General features: G+C 35.0%; 1 protein-coding gene across 1 annotated transcript in view; it reads right to left on the bottom strand.

The window, feature by feature from the left end:
• HFM1 (helicase for meiosis 1) overlaps window positions 1–19,151 on the bottom strand; it is a 33,126-nt gene extending 13,975 nt beyond the window's left edge. Inside the window, 21 exon segments of the mRNA XM_057374147.1 lie at window positions 441–532; window positions 1,124–1,204; window positions 3,248–3,295; window positions 4,164–4,297; window positions 5,063–5,157; window positions 5,572–5,717; window positions 7,118–7,219; window positions 7,311–7,354; window positions 7,998–8,086; window positions 8,167–8,367; window positions 8,803–8,964; window positions 9,109–9,186; window positions 9,535–9,686; window positions 11,928–12,060; window positions 12,562–12,632; window positions 13,267–13,314; window positions 14,786–15,051; window positions 15,809–16,115; window positions 17,585–17,706; window positions 18,096–18,194; window positions 19,083–19,151. Of these exon segments, the coding sequence (XP_057230130.1) occupies window positions 441–532; window positions 1,124–1,204; window positions 3,248–3,295; window positions 4,164–4,297; window positions 5,063–5,157; window positions 5,572–5,717; window positions 7,118–7,219; window positions 7,311–7,354; window positions 7,998–8,086; window positions 8,167–8,367; window positions 8,803–8,964; window positions 9,109–9,186; window positions 9,535–9,686; window positions 11,928–12,060; window positions 12,562–12,632; window positions 13,267–13,314; window positions 14,786–15,051; window positions 15,809–16,115; window positions 17,585–17,706; window positions 18,096–18,166 (2,442 nt within the window). The 5' untranslated portion in view covers window positions 18,167–18,194; window positions 19,083–19,151.
• Between the last annotated feature and the right edge of the window lie 1,648 nt (window positions 19,152–20,799).

The following is a 20,799-nucleotide window of genomic DNA, read 5'->3' as shown; positions in this document are numbered from 1 at the left end:
CATGGCAAAACTGTTCTCCCATACTATTTGCTTGAAAACAAAAAGTCTTTTGTGATTTAACAACAGTAGTAACAACCTGTTATCTGAAAGAGGAAGGTTGCTTAAAACAGAAAGACAATTCTCTTAAAACCTGCTCTCGATGCAGCTATTTTTTACAACAAAAAACCTTRCTAAACCACAAAACAGTGAAGTGTTTAATACATAAACAGAACAGCTGCAGCAACTTTGCATCTTCATAAGCAAGGTCAGCAAGGGAAGAAAGAGTTGGAAATCAAAAAATCTCAAAGTACAAAACTCCACATAGAATTTAATTAGATTAATTCTCTGAAACTGTTTATATAAACAAAGCCTGAGCTCTTTCAAATATGTAACACTTTACGTTATCCTTACACTGTTTAAAAACAATTGAACATACATAATTAAAAAAAAAATCAAATTACCAAATCATTTAGAGTCTCAGTTCCCTTAATTGTGAAAAACTGCTTCACTGTTTCAAATGCAATATAGTACCATGCCATTAATCTTCCAGTATCTGTAAAAGAAGAATATACCTTAAAAAATAAATATGACAAGTCTATTTTAGTGGGCGTTTTCAAGCCACAAAATTAAATTAATTTTCTTATTACAGGCCCCTGTGAGATTTACCACTATGTTATTGCCCCCAGCTGTTGGCTGGACATTACTGACCGATCACAGAGTGGCAGAAAGAACCATGTGCCAGTTAAAGTTCTCTCCAATGGAGATTAAATGAACTTAGCAGTGAACTGTGGCTGCTAAGAAGCCAACCAACTCTAGCAGAGGACTGTAGAGAAGAGCAGGTATTGATAAAACCTGTCCTTCATTGCACTGTGCCACAACCAACTATCCTGTCACAATGTTCTGCAATCTTCTCCTAATCTGCAACAAATTTTGAGCAACAACAAGAGAACATCTATTCATGAAACAAGATTAAGAGAATGAACTTCAATTCGTTGGTCAAAAAATTTGTCCACATATCCACCCAAACAATCCCTCATACTATATCACTTTTGTGAATGAGTCACAAGGATAGTTGAGACCCTTTATAGTTCACTGCCATGTCTACATCACTTCTGAAAATTAGTTTATTTGGAACAAGTGTTACCTGTTGGTTTGAAATTATTTGCTTCATCCATCCTGATCAAATCAAAAGATGATAAATCATTTAAGTTCTTCAGACACAGTTCTGTCAAAAATTTGAAAAAGAGATGTCTTCTGCATGTACTAAAAATACCAGATCTATGTACAAATCAGAAACATCATATCAAATTGCAATGAATGTATACCCAAGTAATTCCACTGAACTCAAATAAAGGTTTTAGAATACAATCCTGCTTYTATTAAAGTTGGTGGCTAACTTCTGCCTGAGGAAATTCACTCAAAAAAAATTGATACAGGAGAAGTCAACTTTTTCAGTAAGGCAAATGTTCCAAAGGAAAAGAAACTATATGCTGGAATGTAGGTTGCCATATTCAATTTTGAATGACTGACAAGAAAGCCCACAGCACTTATACAAAACATCTCTGCTACAGGGTTAACACCTAATTAGTTCAAATTTCAAATATCCATAAGTATTTATGAATCCTTCCTTTGAAATGTTCATACAGTGTCAGGTGCATTTGTATTTATTTCACTAAACCTGTTGTGTCAGGTATGTGCGTAAGAATGACCAAACTTCCTTCGTTCTCCCTCTTTCAAGACCAAGGAAATATTCTGCATTTAAAAGTCCGTTAGAACTGCACTCAAAGCGGCAGTTCCCTTAGCAACCAGAAATCATTCACATGACACATGAAATGTATGAAAACATAACTTACTATACACATCACTACAGAAAAATTTCATGTTGCAGGGAAGAGGAGCTAGTTCCTACAAGAGCTTTCAAAAAGTTGTTTTTAACATCAGAACTTCAAGGAAATATGATCCACACTTAAGAAGCATTAAATGAATTCTACAAGAAGCATTAASTGAACTCTTCTACCCTAGCACTATCTGCACAGGTGATTTCAAACCATGCCTTCTCCCATGAAGCTTATTTAGGTAGTACCATGCTTCATTCCCTCCATTCCTTTCAACCTACTTGGCAAGAATAGAAAAGTCCTGATGTAAAAGACAGGAAAAGATAGAAAATTACTGCATAAGCCTACGAACAAGGCAATTTTTCTTACTGGTAAGTACTCCTTTTTAAACTGTCTACAAGTCAGAGTCAATGCTTCTCACATTTGRAGACTTCAAATAGTAGCAAATTTACTACTGTTCTCCTGAAGACAGGCCCTTAAAACCCTTACACAATAAACAGCCTCAGCATCATTCCACCAAGCCCAAATTCAATCACACATTTTTCCTACACAACTATGTACAAAATGTAAAAAATGTGTAAGTGGAGTCCAAGAACAAGCCCTACAAATTTCTGTATCAGAACTATGTTTTCATGTACCAGGCCCTCCTCCAGATATTTTAGCTCCAAATGCTCTAGTTATGATGAACATGAGGACTTTCATTGAAGAGACAAAACTATAGCTGTAGTTTTGCAGTACTTGATAGTAAGTGCTCTTTATTAATATACTAATTTTGTATCTACCAKAAAATTTACATTAAAATAAATTAACAAAACCACCTGAAGAGTTATATGCTATTTCTGTATTTAAAGTTGAGGTGCAACAATTCCCAAACTGTTCTGTCAGCTGTATGTTTTCTAATGGAATTGCAAATAGCTAAAATGCAGTATTCAAGAAAAAGTCAATAACTAGGTTTAATTCAAGTCTTTGCAAAAACAGCGTCTTACAATCATGCAATTTTAAACTGTTTCTGGACAAGGCAAAGATGTTTACATTTTATATCCTTTTCAAAGCTATAAAGATGACAATTTCTGAAAAGGACTTTTTTGATAGTATAGCAACTTAAATTAATGAAAGCAAATGAGATCAGTCAAAGGAAAATTAGGAAGAATGACAAACAATCAAAATAAAAGAGTTCTGCTCCATATTTCTCATTGTGTATATGGAGACAATGTATGTAAAAGCATTTGTTTTCCTCAATACAAGAAAAGCTTTCTTACCACTTAAAATGCACTGATAGTGCTTCAAACATATTGATAACAAAATAAAATTAATAGCACATCATAGTAAAATACATTTGTTCTGCAAATGGATCTATTGAAATGAATGAATATAGATAACAAACATGGGTGAAACTACCCTAAATTGTAACATTTTACCAAAAAAACACTTACCTTGTAATTTTGCTTCAATTCCAATTTTATCTAATCCAGATGAAAAACCTTAATGGAAAAGACAAAAGTTGTTTTAACTTTATACKATTATACACTTCCTCCTCAATGTCATTAGCCATCAAAACCAATTTGCTGATTTTTAGGAGCCAGACAAATAACCCAAAATAATATTATACTGCAAACAAGTCAGAGGTCTTCCAGGGTGTAACTATCAAAGTATCAGTAAAAGGATGTTAGAACAGATGTGCAAAGGTAAAAGCTGAAAACATTCCCCTATGTAAAATATCAGAGTACTAAATGTTGCAGAAATGTCTGTAGTAACTTCACAGATACAGTTTTCTTATTTTAGAATATAGGAAGCCACCTAAATTGTAACATCCTTTCAAGTACTACMTATGCTATGTTCTAGTCCCAGCTATAAATCCTTATAAAAAAATGTCTCCAGCAGATGCCCAATGACTTCAAAATCAGGTGTAGAGCAAGTGGGCAGGAACAAAGATATGGTCAGGGCTGGGGACTGGAAAATGCTCTGGACAAGACAAACTGAAGAATTGGAATTAATAATTGAATTTTTTTTCTAGAAAGAATGATGAAATACTAGACTATTGTTTTTTCTTTTCAAATTACATATTCAGCACTTGCAATTACATTATGACTTGATACTGCATTAATACATGGTCCAGCATATTAAGATCAAAGAAATAGATTAGGAAACTGTACATGACTTCTTCATAGTTTTTAAATGTTATACCATGCTGAAACTCCCACTACTTATGTTAAAGCAACAAAATGTTACAGGTCATATTGAGTATCTTGTTTTCATCATGTTATGAAATAACAGTCCATAAGAAAATTAAACAAATAATATGGACCTAACATCCTAGGGGCATAAATAGATAAAAAAATAAAGACAAACCATAATGAGTCGGATTTTTCAAGGCTCTAATGTACAAGAATGTTGATCGTATCCATTCCAAAGCTACGCTGACATCCGTGACAGTATGTAGCACTATTTCTGCATTTAAGTGCTCAATAAGATGCCTGTGCAAGCTAGCAAAAAAAAACCCCAAGAGTTAAGGATATTTACCAATTAGCAATACRAAAAGTGCTAAAAATATCTTTTGGGAARAAACAAAACCAAACCAAGCCYTYCCCCCRACCCACAACAACTGTTCACCATATTCAGTGAAATCAACAGAAAACAGTAAAGATGATGCAAATAATGAACARTGTAATTTGTTTATTATACCATAATGAACAGCAAGCAAAAATAAACTGTCAACTGTGAAGTTTCATATTTATTTGAAAACAAAGTTACATACATTAAAAAATTAGGGCACMAATATTCTGTGCTGATGAAATTCTAAATATATTTGAGAAATTAAATATTAAGAAAAGTACATGAGTAAAATTATCTATTTTACTCTTTAATATCTTAACTTTCCTACATATTTCTCTTGATAATCTGTTAACATCAGATATAGGTCTAGTATTTTCCAGGCTCTATAATCAGAGACATGATCTGCATTCAATTCCTCATTTTTGGCTTTGCAGCATATACTATTTCAGTTTCTTCAGTTTGCCAGCAGAATTAATTTTTTTTTTTTTTTTAATTTAAGATGTTCTAAAGATGCTTTTGGCTGGTAAAACAGAGGCTATTAACTCCTGAATAGCTTAGTTTTATTTTCCTTAATTCTTGAATTCTTCTAAATCAACCAAAGAAACATCCCAAAACCCCCCTGAGAACAACCACATTTTGTAGAAACTATGAAGTTTTGCTACTATCTACATACTCTTATAAAAATACTCAGTTACCTGCTCTCTATTATATCAGCACCATTTAACATCTGTATATATCTCTCCCTGGTACTGCAACGAGTCATAATAACTGCTGTAGCTGTWGTGTCAAACTGAAAAATAAAACCCCAAATAAAAGCTGTTCTCTAGCTCTTCGAAAAAAATCCAATTGAATATGCATCACGCACCTGTTGAATCCACTAAAACTCTTTCCTTAAACACTTATCTRAAATGGCTATTGTGTGCCAGTTTCMTACTTTTTCTTTAATCCCCATTCACTATGTAACCTAAATGTAATCTTCAGAACTTTTTCCAGTGTTAAGGTGAAGAGGTAATTTTTGATGGACAATTTYTGAAGCAAAGAGATTTCTTTCTTAATAGAAAAGTTACCTAGGAGTAATTTAAGTATTAATAACCCTTTAAAAACCAAATGTTGCAGTAAAATTCCTGCTGTAAAATTCTTTGACAAGAATGGTATCTACTGATCTGCCTAYCGATAGCATCAATACAATAAAACATTTGCTTACCTGAGGCCTTCCAGCTCTCCCAATCATTTGCAGAATATCAGTTTCACTGTACTCTTGAAACACTCCTCCAACATAATGCATTGTAGATTTTATAACCACCAGGTGTGCAGGTAGATTGACTCCCATAGCTAAGGTGCTAGTGGTAACTACATAAGATCAAAGTATATGAACACCATCAAAATGTCTGGCAGACACTAAACAAGCAACAAATGGGTGACTTAACTCTTGATGCCTAAGAGCTCTTAGTTTCTAGTGGAATCAGTAGGCATCCTGCACCACAAAGAATTTGACGTACATTAGACTTTTTGATGCAGATACAGGTACTTGCATAACAATTTCTGTGTATCTGATCATCAGCATTCATTTGTTATCAAGTTCTTCAATTAATCACACCCCAGATACTTTAATTTAAACATTCCTTTATATTTGGAGATAATCCAGAATCTGACCCATGTTCAATAATGGAGATAATCCAGAATCTGACCCATGTTCAATACAGTGAAGAAACATTATTCCTCTTTCTTCAAGGGTAGGTATTTGAATACAGCCTTGATTTCAGCCTGCTTAGCAGTGGTCAGCATCTTTAAGATATATTGTTTTAAGTAATCAGTCATTAGCATTTTTTATATCCATGGTATCAAACCAGAATCACCCCTGATATTATCACAACAYTTTACCAATACACACTCTCACATGGAAAACATCAATCAAGTGTGTAGCAAGTTATCTTACACTCATGTTTTCTAATTTACTTCCTGTAAATAATATAAGGGATGGCAGGCATTCAACATGGAAAGCCAGTCACATGGGCCAAGTGATATTACTGTTCTGCTAGGGAAATGAAGTTTTAATGAAATTACCAATGCTTTTTGAAATTAAATCAAATTTAAAATTAAAATCAGCAATTCTATTATTTGTTCATATGACCATTGTAATAAGAAAGAAAAAAAATCCATTAATCTTTTAGTGCTGTACATGAACCATGCARAGAATTCTCTATAAGGTCTGGATCTTTCTTTTTCAAAAAAAAGAAAGCCCGGATGAGTTGAGACAATCAYGTCTCAGATCCCTTCTCATTCCATGTAACAACAGATAAAATATTTCTGATGAACCTCCCCATCAGTCACAACACCTTGCATGGGAGTTTGAAAATAGTATCCTGCCCACCTAAAACACATAAATGAAGAACCTAGAGAAACCACAGTTGCAAAGGAAACTCCGAGGAAACRCATGCTACAACAGAGGTCCACCTCAATTGGAGGGCTCAACTGGAAAAGGAAATGGGCATGGCCAGACCTACATGGACATATTGAGGGGGGAATGACCTCCATGGATGCTGAAAAGAAGTTCTATGGTCTTTAGTGACAGTGCCTATGTAAACTCACAGGGTAAAAGTACGTGTGAAACACAAAAGCATCTTTAYCTGGATTTCACAAATTCCAAAGGTTAAGCAAACTATAGAATCATAAAACATTACCACTGTCAAACTGCAATCTTCTCAAGACACATAAATGACATTTTGGCTTTYGAAGTTAAATTTACTTACAAAGTACTGGCAAGTCTCCTGCAGTAAAAGCTCCTTCAATTATTTTTCTGTCTGATATCTCCATACCCGCATGATGGTAAGCCACACCACATGTTAGAAGATCTGATAATGAAATAATTATATAAACCATTTAACTAAGTTTTCTCAAGCAAATATTCAATCACAGAGCAGAGAAGTAGTAAGTTACACTTACCTCTCAGTTTGGAGTCCTTCAATGAATTTGCAAACCTCTGTAATCTATGCAACACACACATAAACAAAAAAAAATTAAAATATAGTTTTTTTTAATATTTTCAACCACCACCTATCTCTTTTTCACAGAGGGAACAGACTGACTCTCTGAGGCAGTCTGGAGCCTTTCCAGCCCGGTCATCATTCCAAGTTACAATCTACAATCCCTACATGTTGTTCATATAAGGCAAGTTAGAGCATATTTGATGTCTACAGTCAGGAGGCAGCTTCTGCAGCTGCCATGACTAGGCAATYCTGAAGTAAATAATAATTAATATGGCTGTATTTAATAACAGTATCTGGTAAAGAAAGGACATCTTACAGCCTAACATAAAACACTAGTAAAATCACTATTCATATGCTTCATCTTTGCACTACAAGTTCTTAGAGGTCCGTAAGAATTAGCATTTTTATGTTTAGAAAGCAGCTTTAAGAAACGTTTGTGAAAAGTATCCTAAAACTCTAGAACCAAACTTTGAGACGCAAACAAAACTTCCCAAGTGTGTCAATTTACCAAAAAGAATGTCARCCATGATGATGATTTTGTTGCACACTCCTCTGCCAGAAAATGCATTAGTTCAACAGCTTTCCTCACAGGTATCACAATAAAATGTACAAACATTTATTTCCAATTTAAATAGAAAAATACCTTTGTTTCTGTTCTATACTCAGTAGAAATTTAGCATCTTTTGCAAGAACAGAAGCAGCCTGCTGTACTCCTTTTCTTGTGGCACAAAACTATAAACAAAAGATATTTTTGAATCAACACTTTCAAGAAAGAAACAATTTCAAACATGATTAAAAAAAACCTGTCATACCACAAGTGCTGGTTTTTGTTCCGAGTATGTTTGWATAATGCTAGCTATCTTGTAGTTGAGTGTTAAGTCAAATTTGAATTCTGTCTGATTGTCACTGCAAGGGAAACCAAGAACAATTTTGCGTAGCTTCACTGGTCGTTGATCCTCATCTATTTTCAGGCATACAGCAGGCATCTTACTATCTGAAAGCCATTCTGCAATCTTTAAAAAAGAAGAAGTAAAACAGAAAAGATAAATTTCTTCTTTTAATCATACTCCTGCTCTAATAGCATCACAGAATAATTAACTTAGCTTTTGTCACATGTAGACTATTAACACTTTTTTTATCATTTAAAATCACAGGTGAGATTCTGCTTTCTACAGGACCAACATAATTTGGAATGAAATCTCTACTCTGTTGTGATTTCTACATAASAGGCAAAAACCACAAACAGAAATCAAAAACTGAAGCATGCCCACAACTGGCTGATAGTTCCATCTGGTTGAAGGTAATCTTCCATTAGCAGCAGCCTCACAGCTGGCTTCAGCTGACAGCTTAAAAATTACAATTTTGATATCAATCTAAAATTGTAATTCCAGATAAATTTCATAAATACAACTTCATTGATCAGAATACAGTTAAAATGTAACTCTTACATCTTGAGTATTTGGGATTGTTGCAGAAACAGCTACAAATCTCAAGGGAGGAACAGTGTCATGATTCTCTAGCAGACGCCAAAGAGAAGACTGAACAGTTTTCATCCGACTGACTACAACTTCCAAAGTTGCACCGCGACTTTCATCCTTTATAACGTGTACCTATCAGGAATTTTAAAAGACTTGCTAAATATTTCTCCAGTTACAATCTAGACATGTGCTAAATAAATGTAATATTTTCTAAGCTTCTTTTTATCTTCACAAAAGATACAAAACCAGTGCATAAACGCCAATCCATTTTCTTACCTCATCAATGAGAAACAGGCGTACAAGCTGGACTATGGAGTTGTCTCTCCACTTTCTAGTCATGCTATCCCACTTTTCCTTGGAGGAAAAAAACAACACATCAAAACAACAGAAGCTGGAAGATGTTTTAAAGACCAACATATGCCACAACCATAGTACATGCAGACAGGCCTAAACTTTAATAAATCTTTAAAAGGAAAACAGTTAAACAAATTCAAGCTAATGCCATGTATGTTTCATCTGCCCATTATTATATTACTAATTGGTGTTTATATGAACTGAGTCCATAAACAGCAGTGTGCTTTGTAATAAGYTATATAATACAATTACTATGTATTACAAGAAAAAAGGAGCAGTCCTAGCAGCATAGAAGACTGCTAATGTCTGTTAGCCTAAGTTSTTGTAAGAACTGGGAAGGAAACCTACAGGTGTAGTGATAATAATATCAGCATGATGTATTTCAAATAAATCATCCATCAGTGTATCTCCTGTCAGTTCCTTGCAGGTGAGTCCTATAGGTCCAAATTTTTCTTTCCAGTCATCAAAACGCTGACTGCATAGGGCTTTTATTGGAGCCACTAAAAACAACACCAAATAATGAGAATTAAATCAGGAAAACCAAATCTTCAGCTGCATTAAAAATGTATGCATTTAGTTTCTTTAGTAAGATGTCTTCTTGAATTTAATTTCTCTAATTTTCAGCTTTGCTTCAGAACCATAAAATCTGTAACTGGTTTTACTGTCCTTATTATCCTACCCCATGTGCATAATCAATGTTGAGCTTTGRGCAGMAGTTCTCTCCATCAGCAAGAAGAAACAGAACACTTTAATTAAGATTATTTATTTTCTCTCTTAATCCTGTATCCTGTTGGGTTTGGATTTTTTTTTTTTTTTTTTTTTGCAGTACCACATGGAAACAATCATTCAGCTATCAAAGATTTTCTCACAGATGGAAGGAACCACAGGAAATTTTTCTATTGTATTTTCTAATGGAAGATCAGACAAATACCAACCTTTTTCCAGTTAAGAATTATTTGAGTATTCTGTATTCAGAGAGAAAAGAGGTTATAAGTGAGAAACCATCCAAGAGCAAGAGACAAACTATTTATTCTGGTATTCTATCTAAATCAAATGTAGAGTTAAGTGTAGGGTCATATCAAGCAGCTAATTCAGCAGCTAGCAGTTCTCTTGCTAGTTCTCATGAACAGATTCCTAAAACAATCTGTACTTTTTTTTTTTTTCTTGAGGATACACAGCGTACTTTTGCAGATTCTTTTTTTCCAGAAATCAGATGTAATCTCAACAAAGACTGGTATTGACAACACACGTAAGGCCACACTGGATGGTTAATCTACACAGAAAATACAGTGATTTAGGTGAAAGAAGACATCTATGCATGGTCTGAAAACAGCCACAGTATAGCAGTGATTACATTCTAGGTTAGTTAGAGCCACTGGAATATGAATGATTWCTGTGTATTAGCTCACAAATGATCYCTRAAACAAAGAGATTTAAAGAACCAGTCTGCTTCAGAAAGCGGTGCAAAAYCTCATAAGAGTATAAGAGAAGTAATTAGCTCCAGAAAACTGATTAAGCTACCAGCAAGTAATTCACAAAATCATAAAGCTAATCATCTTTAGCAATGCAAGAATGCGAGAAACARGTGATTGGTCCTGAAACTACAGTCACCAGTCGTTTGATGTAAAGCTAACAATTGAGAAACAATTCTAATTTACAGAACTACTGCAAGCTAATTCACATGCATGGGGCCACTGAGGAATCAGGTACCAGTGCTCATASCAGCAGGACACACATAGTCTGATTACCACCTCTGTTCCAACATTCAGAAAACTGGCAAGCCTCCCTTTCCATCATCCTTCCAGTGGAAGCTGGAAAGGTCAGCAAATCTAATTCCACTAGCAGGTAACTGCTTCCTTACTGACAGTTCCAACCAACCAACTTGGATCAATTCTACAAARGCAAGCAGAAACTGTTACCAGACACTCAACCTAGTTCTGATGACAGAGAACTGTAACACATACCTTCTTCCAAGATCAGTTAACAATACACAGTAAACTCTAAAGCAACACTAGTTTTATTGTAAGAAGTTGAACCCAGTGGAATTCAGAAAACAAATGAAACAAACATCCCTTTTGTAAACATAGGGATGAAAACMTTCAATAGCAAAGCTGACAAACATMTCACTGTATGAATAAATTAAAATKARGACAAAATCACCAATTTAATCCAATTTAGATGATATAAACTCAGTTGCCCAGGAAGGAAAGAAAAAAGGTGTAATTGTTGTGACTATCTTCAAGTATTTTCATATTCCTACACAGATGAATTAAACTCATGAASATCACAGTTCTGCWGCATCTGAGSMAGTATACAGAAAAYWGCARGAAACCTTGCCAGGTCAGTGAATACCAGAAAATTTGATCATTATCACAGAGCAACAGACAGCCATACAAAAGATAGTGTCAGCCAGAAATCATGCACTAAGAATTGTTTCAGTTTYCTTTGCTTCCTCCTTACCTTTTTGTGTACATCTTGCCTTCCTGGAGGACAAACTGCTTACAAGGCAGTTTTTATTTATATAGGCAGTGCTGAACGGTACAATTACACAATGCTGTTAGATACTAATAATAGTTACAATGGTAYCACAAATAAACACTAAACCAACTTYTAAAAGAATGAAGTAGGTTGCAATTTCTTAATATCTCTACATTATACATGGGCTCACTCCAGATCTCTGCATTCTCAGAATGACATCCTCTACTCTGCCACCAAAATGTTTAAAGCTGCATAATACTTACTGTAAACAACTTTAATATTTAACCAAGGCAGTGGGGCTTCCATGAGTAATCTGGTAATAGCCAGCTCAAACATTACAGTCTTTCCAGAGCCAGTTGGAGCACAAATCACAAAGTTCCTATCTGTATACAAAAGCTAGGAAAGAATTGCAAAGTACCATAAAGTTTTCAATAATGAAAAATGGAAGTTTTGCATGGCTGCACTTCCCTCCTACACATTTTATCCTCTGCCATCTTAGAAGCCAGGTATGCCCATGCCAGGCTCCCTCATTTTCCTGTGACAAGATTGATTTTTTCTTTCTTTCTTCCTCCGCAATGTCACTCACTCACCAATTTCACTCACTCACTCATACACCCACCCTTCGTCCATGCAAATATATTACTAATCTGTATGCATAAAAATAAACATAAATATAATWCTCATCTTCACACAAATATATTTCAAACTGAGAAAAACATTTTTAGAAGTTCTTCTGGTCTCTTCTACGAGCTAAGCACAATCCTGATAAACTATTCCAGGAAGAAGTTATAGATATACTACAGTTTTCTAACCCCTTTTATGTTTCGAATATCAAAGCACCACTTAAATTTATCTACAAAGTACTACTTGCAGCTGCAGTTTATGTTCCATACTTACATCATCCAAAGCTTTTGACTGTGCATAGTTAAAATATGGGAACTCCTTAAATATACTTCTAAATTGGGTTGCTTGAGAGCATTAAGGAATTTAAAACACTAGAGTGAAAATGACAAAATTTTAGAAATGCAAATGCATCTTGTTCTTGCAATCTAAATATAAACTTAAAACATACAACAATATTTCATAGGCTTGTAAAAAGTAACCTATCAAATGATTCAGAAGTTTTAGATTTTTGGTGTGCCATATATTCCACACAACCAAAAAAACCACAATCTATTAGAGAAGACTCAGGATTACACCAATAAATCAAGAAACTCCACCCTGGCACAGGCTTCATGGAACAGCACACAATTATGGAATGTAAAGCTGAAAGCAACAAACCAGATACAAGAACAAGCAAAATTAAAATTTTGCATTTGACATTTTAAAAATAAAGTTTTGAGAATAAAATKTGAACATTTGAAATAAGAATAACCCTTCTTAAGAATGAATGATCTATAAGTCATTTTACTTTCATTCTAGCTTTAGAAATCCAAAGGATGAACACCTATTCAACATTTGATACCCAGCATTATGTTACAAATTGAAACTTTTACAAAGTAATGCATTAATTCCTATGGCTACGAATTAAATACTATAACTTTGCAAATGTAAAAGCACTGTATAAAATCAGTAAATAGGACACAGCAAATAAAAGGATACGTATTTCTGTAACAGCCCTCAAATTTTCCAATTTTCTTCCTGTAGTTCCTAAAGAAATCAARACAGTACATCTATAAGGTCAGATCCATTTTCAACGAATAATYACAAGTATCTTCCTGACCCCAAGCTATGTGTTCTGTAAGGAGCTGCAAGGCTATACCAAGGTCCAGGCGAAATAAACGTGATGGTAGGATAGGACAGGGAGGTCASTACCTCATCATTTAAAAGGATCATCTTGTTAGCTTGAAGAACTCCAGTTTAAGAATGTCTTGCACGTACCAGAGATTCAAAACTTGGTGCAATATCCAGATGTGGTCTCAAAAGTGCCAAGAAAGGAATAATCACTTCTCTTCCTAGCTTTGTTAACAAAGGCCAGGATGCCACTGGCCTTTGTTACTGCTGGGATGCACTGCTCACTCAAGTTCAGCAAGCTGTTGGCCAGACCCCAGGCACTTTTCCASAGAGCTGCCCCAAGTCAAACCATCCCAGGGGAACCCCAGGGGTTCTTCTCTTTCCCTGTGGCAGGACTGTGGATTTGTTCCTGCTGAATTTCATGAGACTCCTCCAGGGCAGACCTCTGCAGTACTCCACTTGTAGCTGGCACATGGGCAGTGTGACCTGTTATTCACCCTCTGAGCCTGGCCAACCATTTTTAAACCCATGTTGATCCATTCCAAGTGCCCTAACGTGAATGCCAGAATGTTGTGGAAGATGGTGTTTCTCAACCACTCTGATTCTACAAAAATCCTTGCTGAAGGCAAAGTAAATGATATCYACTGCTGTCCTCTCATCCACAAATTGAATCACCACTACTCATAAGGCAATCAGACAGGAATCACACTTTTTATTCCTGACCTGTTTCCAAATCCCATCATAAACCACCACTCTTCCCTACATTTTTCTGCTAGAACTAATTTTCTACTCCATATTTCTGCAGCAAATAAGACAGGCACACAAGGTACATTCCACAGATGTATCAWGTCCCAAAAAGTTTAAAATCTAGACATAAACTGCACTTAGTYAAAAACTATTAAAAGCCAAAAATAATTTCTAAACCAAGCATTTTATAATTTCATCAAAATCTCACCACTTCACTCCATTTTCCAGGTATCTCCTACTTAAAATATATTTCTGCAAAGATACAAATATGAACCACACCACAAATAAACATTTCATTTTCTCTTTCGGATTTCAAATGAAGATGAAACTCTACCACATGAAGGGACAATACTGTTTTTCTTCAAATTAGGGAATATGAAGCGACATTTTCAAATAGCTTTACACATCTTAGCACCTCTGAAAATGTGAATCTTCATCATAAATTGTTTAGCCAGCTCATATTAAACAACAACACTATTAAGTTCCACAGGATTGCAATACATTCTATCAATTTTAGCCAATTATCTCACCTTGAGCTGGWGGGAAAACATTCTTTACCTCAGATTTTGGATACCCTTTATTATTTTATACCAAAGACAGACAATGGACAATTTTCTTGAAATAGAGTAAAAATAATTACCTGTCATATCCAGAATCTCTGAAGCATTAGAAAATGATTGCATTTTAATTTCATTTTCAGACACAATCTCCACATTATTTACCCTATGCAAAGTAAAATCTGAGTCTTTAGTTACAGGAGCAKGATGATTATTTCTCCATAAACCTTCTTTTGTCACTTCTTTCACGTTTTCACTTGTACTTAAGAAAGTACCAGTTTCTTTCRCATCAACGGAATAAGCTTTAAATTCTGTATTTTTATACATATTAGCAGACTTTTTAAATAAGCTGCAAAAGATCAAGAATTTTCATGAGCTTGTTGTTATGTTACAGTTTATCTGATATTTGAAAAATACATACATTTTGTTTTAGAAGCAGAACMGTAAGATTAATAATAAAAGAAAATTGTGTCTAATTTTACAGKGATCTGACCTGAAGACTCCTTTCAAGATACATTTTAACTTTATTTTCATTCCAGAAAGAACCTGAGAGAATAAACTGCCTATCCAGATGGGCTGACTCACTATAGTAGATTAACTTCCAATTTCTGCCTCGTTAAGACAAATAGAGACATTCAGGTTCTGAGGAATGGGAGGAGCTGGACATAGAAAAGCAGTTTATCGGTAAAACCCCTCCTCCCAGGCGGCACTGAAATCACACTGAGAACTTCTCAAGGTATTCCTGACTGGCTGACCTCTGCTCTGCAAAGCAAATGATCTYAGCCTTCTTGCTTGTTACCATGCAGATAAAGAATTCACAGCAGTATTTTCCAAAAGCTTTGTTATCTGAAAATTTCTTTYGAATTTAAGCAACAAACTCATGCTCACTTTTCTCATGAATGAGGCTGAGCTCAGGACACATTTAACTGAAGTATTAAAATATTGCCTAAAAGAAACCTTTCTTCCTTATACTGAAAGAATTAACATCTGGTGCCTGCTGAAGTACCTTCAATTGAAGGATCCCAAAATTTGTGTTCAACAGACTTATTTAAAATAATAATATCATTCTGACAATGATAAATCATCTGAGTTGACTAGACATGTACCTTTTTTTTAATGTTGAATGGACACTCTCATCATCACTGTTTTCTTGAAAATCACTTAATGCCTTATTTTGCTGTTGCTGAGAAAAATCTATTATTCTTTTAGATTTGTTTTCATCAGGAGAGAGAAACAATGAAACCACTTTGCAATTTTCATGCTGAAAATTAATTTTGTCTCCTTCTCCTAGATTTAATTGTAGGACTTCTTTTTCAGGGGCTATGCCAAAATGAACAGGTGGTGATAATTTATCTTCTACTTCCTCTGTGTTAATCTTACRTTGCTGTATAAACATCTGGTGCTTTCTCCCTCCTACAAAAACAAAAAATTATTATTTACATTAATATTAATATTCTTATTCATAGTAATTTAATCAAGTATCTTCCAAACAGAATCACCCAAATTCACGTATATTATACAAACGGATCTTTCTATCTTATTGCAAGAACTTCAATGTATATTTTATGACTTATGCTAATGAATGTAATGCATCTGTTGTCAATTAAAAAGTTACAAAAATAAGGTTCCTTTCTTTTCTCCTTATACAAAGTAAAGAATAAAAACTATTCCTCAGAATCACAAATAATTTGTATGACCAAACTCTTCACCCTGTCCCAGAATAAAGACGGTATTTTAAAAAAATGACACAATGACCAAGTCTGAAGTTCCTACTACAAACTGCTGTGAGATAAACACTGCAGTCTAACCAGTAAAAACTGGTATTCATGCTGGTGACAAGCTGGTTTCATAACCTTCTTGGTTAATTATCACATTTTTCAGAGCTAATTCTTAGTCCTGATCTGGCTGACCAGAACAATGAGCATTGCTATTGGCAAAAGGAAGGCAAAGGCTGGAACAGAAAAAAGCAACTAAATGCAACCAGATAACAAAACAGCTCTATTTTGCAGCCTTAATATCAAGGTTATCCATCCAGAAACTCAACATTACAATGCCCTGTTTGTGACACAACCCCAACAGTTCTAATTCCATGAACACCAAAAAGATTACGCAAATAAGTAGCTCTCAAATTCTCAAGGAATTTCACTTGCATAAAGTAGAAAAAAGCACACCTTCTGTTTTAGTATACTTCCTAAATAGAAAATACCATAAATCAGCATAGCAGCTAGGAAATGCAAAAATCTAGTTGTCAGAGATAAAGCAATTAAAGTTCCTTAAAATAAATTTCCTCAAGATAATCCTGAATGTCTAGGATTGTGCCACTTARCAGCAATTAATATCCAGTTTCAAATTTGGCCTTCCAAGCAATTTGATTGAAGCCTCAAAAGGGGAACAAAAAGTGAATTTCATATAAACCCTGTTCCTTGGATGGGAGACAGGCCATCAGATCCCATGTGATAACATGCTCTTACAGCCACTTCACACTGCGTTACAATGCTCCGTGAAACAATGTGTAGTAACTGAAATTTTGATTGTACTTCTTACCTTGCCCRCTTTTGCACAGTAAACATGTAGAGTGTATATGCCTGAAGAGGACTGCTATGCTCAAAGCTCAAACACCATCATTCTCAACTAAAATGCAGTCTCTACTTGCATAGCTAGAATATTCATATTTCACAGCAAAAGAAGTGATCACACTATTTACTATTACACTATTTACTATTTACTGTCACACTAATTATTTGTTAAGTAATTTAAAATCCATGTCAAGTATTACAGTTTAGTAGACTTTGCAGTGCTAGGTTTATGGGTAGACTTGATCATCTTAAATGTCTTTTCCAACCTTTCCAATGATTCTGTGACTCTATTCTATGGTATTTTACCCATATGAGTGTTGGCTGAGTTTTTTTCCAGTTCCCTCTGTAAGTCCTCTGCAGCTGGAATTTCAGCAATAGCTGGAGCAGGTGCAATAAACCAAGTCTTTTGCTCCTCATTTTCCGCATACCTATTTGTAACACACAAATGTAAGGTAAAAGCATTTTTTGAGCTTTTAAGCCCTCCACAACAACTAGCTCAAAATCACTAATCATAAATAATCTGTTGTTTCTCCTGCCAAAAGATATTCTTGTTCATCAATTCATGTGACCTTTAATAACATAAAATTAAAGAGGCAAAACTTCTGCTAACTATTTCTAACAGCCCGAAGMCGCAGCTGCATATTTGACTGTGCTTGGAAAAACGCATCAAAGTATGGGTTATGGACCTGGAAGATTCTAGCTCTAMATTTATATCAGTAGACAAAAAAGTGAATCACAAGAAAAAATGCTGCTGTAAAATTATTCAGTATGGACAAACTTGGAAAACAACTATATATATCTAAAAATAAAGATTTACCTTTGTCTCATATCTGGTCTTTCATAAAATAAATTATCCAGTGAAAAGAGCATGTCCGTAGAGTTGAACATTTTTAGATCAAATGTGAAGTCTCTTAGTCTACAAAGGGCAGCACAAACAGTTGTAAAACTGAAATTACTTGAATCTATSTAAAGCAATAGAAATGTTATTAGCTGTAAGTGCCAATATTTAATTTCTAAATTGTTTTCTTTTAGASCTCTTGACTGCATTCTTAATTCTTCTTCAAATAGAGAGTCTCTCCTRATAAAATATGGTTCCTATTACTTCTGACTAAAAAAGCCATGAAAGACAACATTTGAAGCAACCTTTACTACCAGSAAGAGAAAGCTTTCCCTGGGGAGAAAAAATGGGTAGGAGTGGAGATCCAGATAAAGTTTATGTTACTTAATTTTTAAGAACAATGCTAGGATTCAGTCTAGAAAAGAGGAGACTGGGGGRAGACCTTATCACATTGTACAACTTCCTCATGAGGGGAAGAGGACGGGCAGGCACTGATCTCTTCTCTGTGGCAACCAGGGATCAAGGGAATGGCCTAAAATTGTCTGGGGAGGTTTAGGTYGGATATCAGGAAAAGGTTCTTCACTCAGAGAGTGGTCAGGTACKGGAACAGGCTCCCCAGGGAAGTGGTCACAGCAACAAGCCTGACAGAGCTCARKAAGTGTTTGGACAATGCTCTCAGGCACATGGTGTGACTCTTGGGGATGGTGCTGTGCAGGGCTGGGAATTGTACTCGATGATCCTTGTGGGTCCCTTCTAACTCAGCATATTCTGTGATTATTTTATACAACTGCAGCCAATGTATTTTTTTCCCTCTGATTGTTTTTATTATGATCATAGTCTGTCAAATGTTTTGCGAAACAAAATTATAATGTTATCTAAAAAACTAAAATTATACTGTCACCCCAACAATTATCTTAATTTACAAGCAAATGAGACTTTTTTTAAACCTACATGCAAATTGCTTACCTGGATAACTGGAGTATGGGGCCAACACCTTAACGTTGTTAACAGGTTTTTTTCTGAAACATCAGGACCAGAGATTATTTCTCAATTACTTTTTGTATACATCAGTATTAAAAATACYACAGCTAATTTCAATGTTTTTCGTTTAGCACCCTCTGTAGGCATTAGAAATGCTGCTTTATGCATTTCTGTTGAGTTTTACAGCTCTTAATTTTGCTTAAGGACAACTTTAAAACGCGAAGATTTTACTAAAAGAATACCACACGGATGATTTCATGAGTCAAAAATCTTAGATTCATTGAAACAAATGGCAAAATACAAATGAAGTTCATGAAGTTCAATAAAGGCCAACTCTGGAAGTAAAATAACAAAAGAAAGCTTTCTTCCTTATCTACAGAGACAAAACCAAATGTGACACTTCTTTTGTACTCCAGCATCTCATTAGTAGCAGATGAAAAGGATCTTTAAGAGTGCTTTGCAAATGGGCTTCAGGTTTATTTAATTACTGTATACTGTCAGCTCTGAATCAAAAATTTTAAAAGTATTTTTCTTTTACAGAATCTGTAAATCTTCAAATATTCCAGGGAGATGTTTCGAATTTAAAATAGAAAACATTTCACAATACCAGAATATAAAGCATGTAATCAAAACTGTCTGTGAACACAGTGAAGAGCTTCAAACAACAAATCTGTCATTGCCCCTTTTACACACAATAAGTCTGCAKTACCATTTCTGCCAATTTCTGCCACACCCCAACTGTCAGGTTTTGCCACTTTCCCCTTCACATTAATAAATCTAGAATTTAGAAATTCCACTGATAAWTGTAACGAAAGTGTTTGATTTTGCCACCATGCTTTCACATGGTGGCAATTATTTTTTTTTAATATCAGTAATCTAAAGCAGGAGCTCTCAGGCATCAGTATCATTTTCTCTAGTATCAGTGGTGGCAGCAGAAAGCATCCATTAGGAGCACTAATCAAGWTGTTATTGAAGTAGTAATAATCTGTGTTAGTGCCTATCCAACTGAATAACCACTGCTCCATCAGCTCCAAGGAGCTGCAAATACTGCACACCAGTATGAAATAGTTTTTCTACCTCRGGAAGGGATTTGTCAATCTATGATTATGCAATTTCCATTTAAATAGTTTGAATTTATGATTCCCATCCTTTAGCAGCCTTTCTTATACACAATGTTTGATATCTCCTCGGACTTTAAGGCCCTTATTCCCTGTATGTGATTGATTCTTTGACCAGCTCTATTAATCCCAATTGCTTGATAATGTAAATAAAAACAATAGCTGATKTCATGGAAGACTGGAAATCTAACAGAAACGCACTCCTTTATGCTGCTCCCACTTGGTCTCTTAGACTTTTAAAGGAAAAGAAGTAAAAACGGTGGGGATAAGGGGGGGGGGGGAGCCCAAAACGTTTCGAAGATGGCCAGGAAACAAAGTCTCTTTTCCATATGCCCAATGCTGCTGGATTTCACAGGGAAAAATGCATATTCCAGAGGCAGAATGAGTTTGCAGGTGCAGCACAGACCGCAGATTCATATTTACTAAGAGGTGTTTGCCAAATCCTGTGACCAGAGATCTCTCACGTAYATGCTTTAAGAAACACCTTACTACAGACAAATACTGCAGGCCACGAGAGGATTTGCTCACTTTGGAAGCCACTTTGCTTTTCACATTCCTCCTAAACGAAATCCTTTCCTCACACC

Source organism: Malurus melanocephalus, unplaced genomic scaffold (assembly GCF_030028575.1).
Source record: "Malurus melanocephalus ecotype Western Australia unplaced genomic scaffold, MMel_1.1 scaffold_8, whole genome shotgun sequence".
NCBI classification, from domain to species: Eukaryota; Metazoa; Chordata; class Aves; order Passeriformes; family Maluridae; genus Malurus; species Malurus melanocephalus.
Note: the sequence above shows the minus strand (reverse complement) of the source record. Positions and strands in the feature narration are given on the sequence as shown.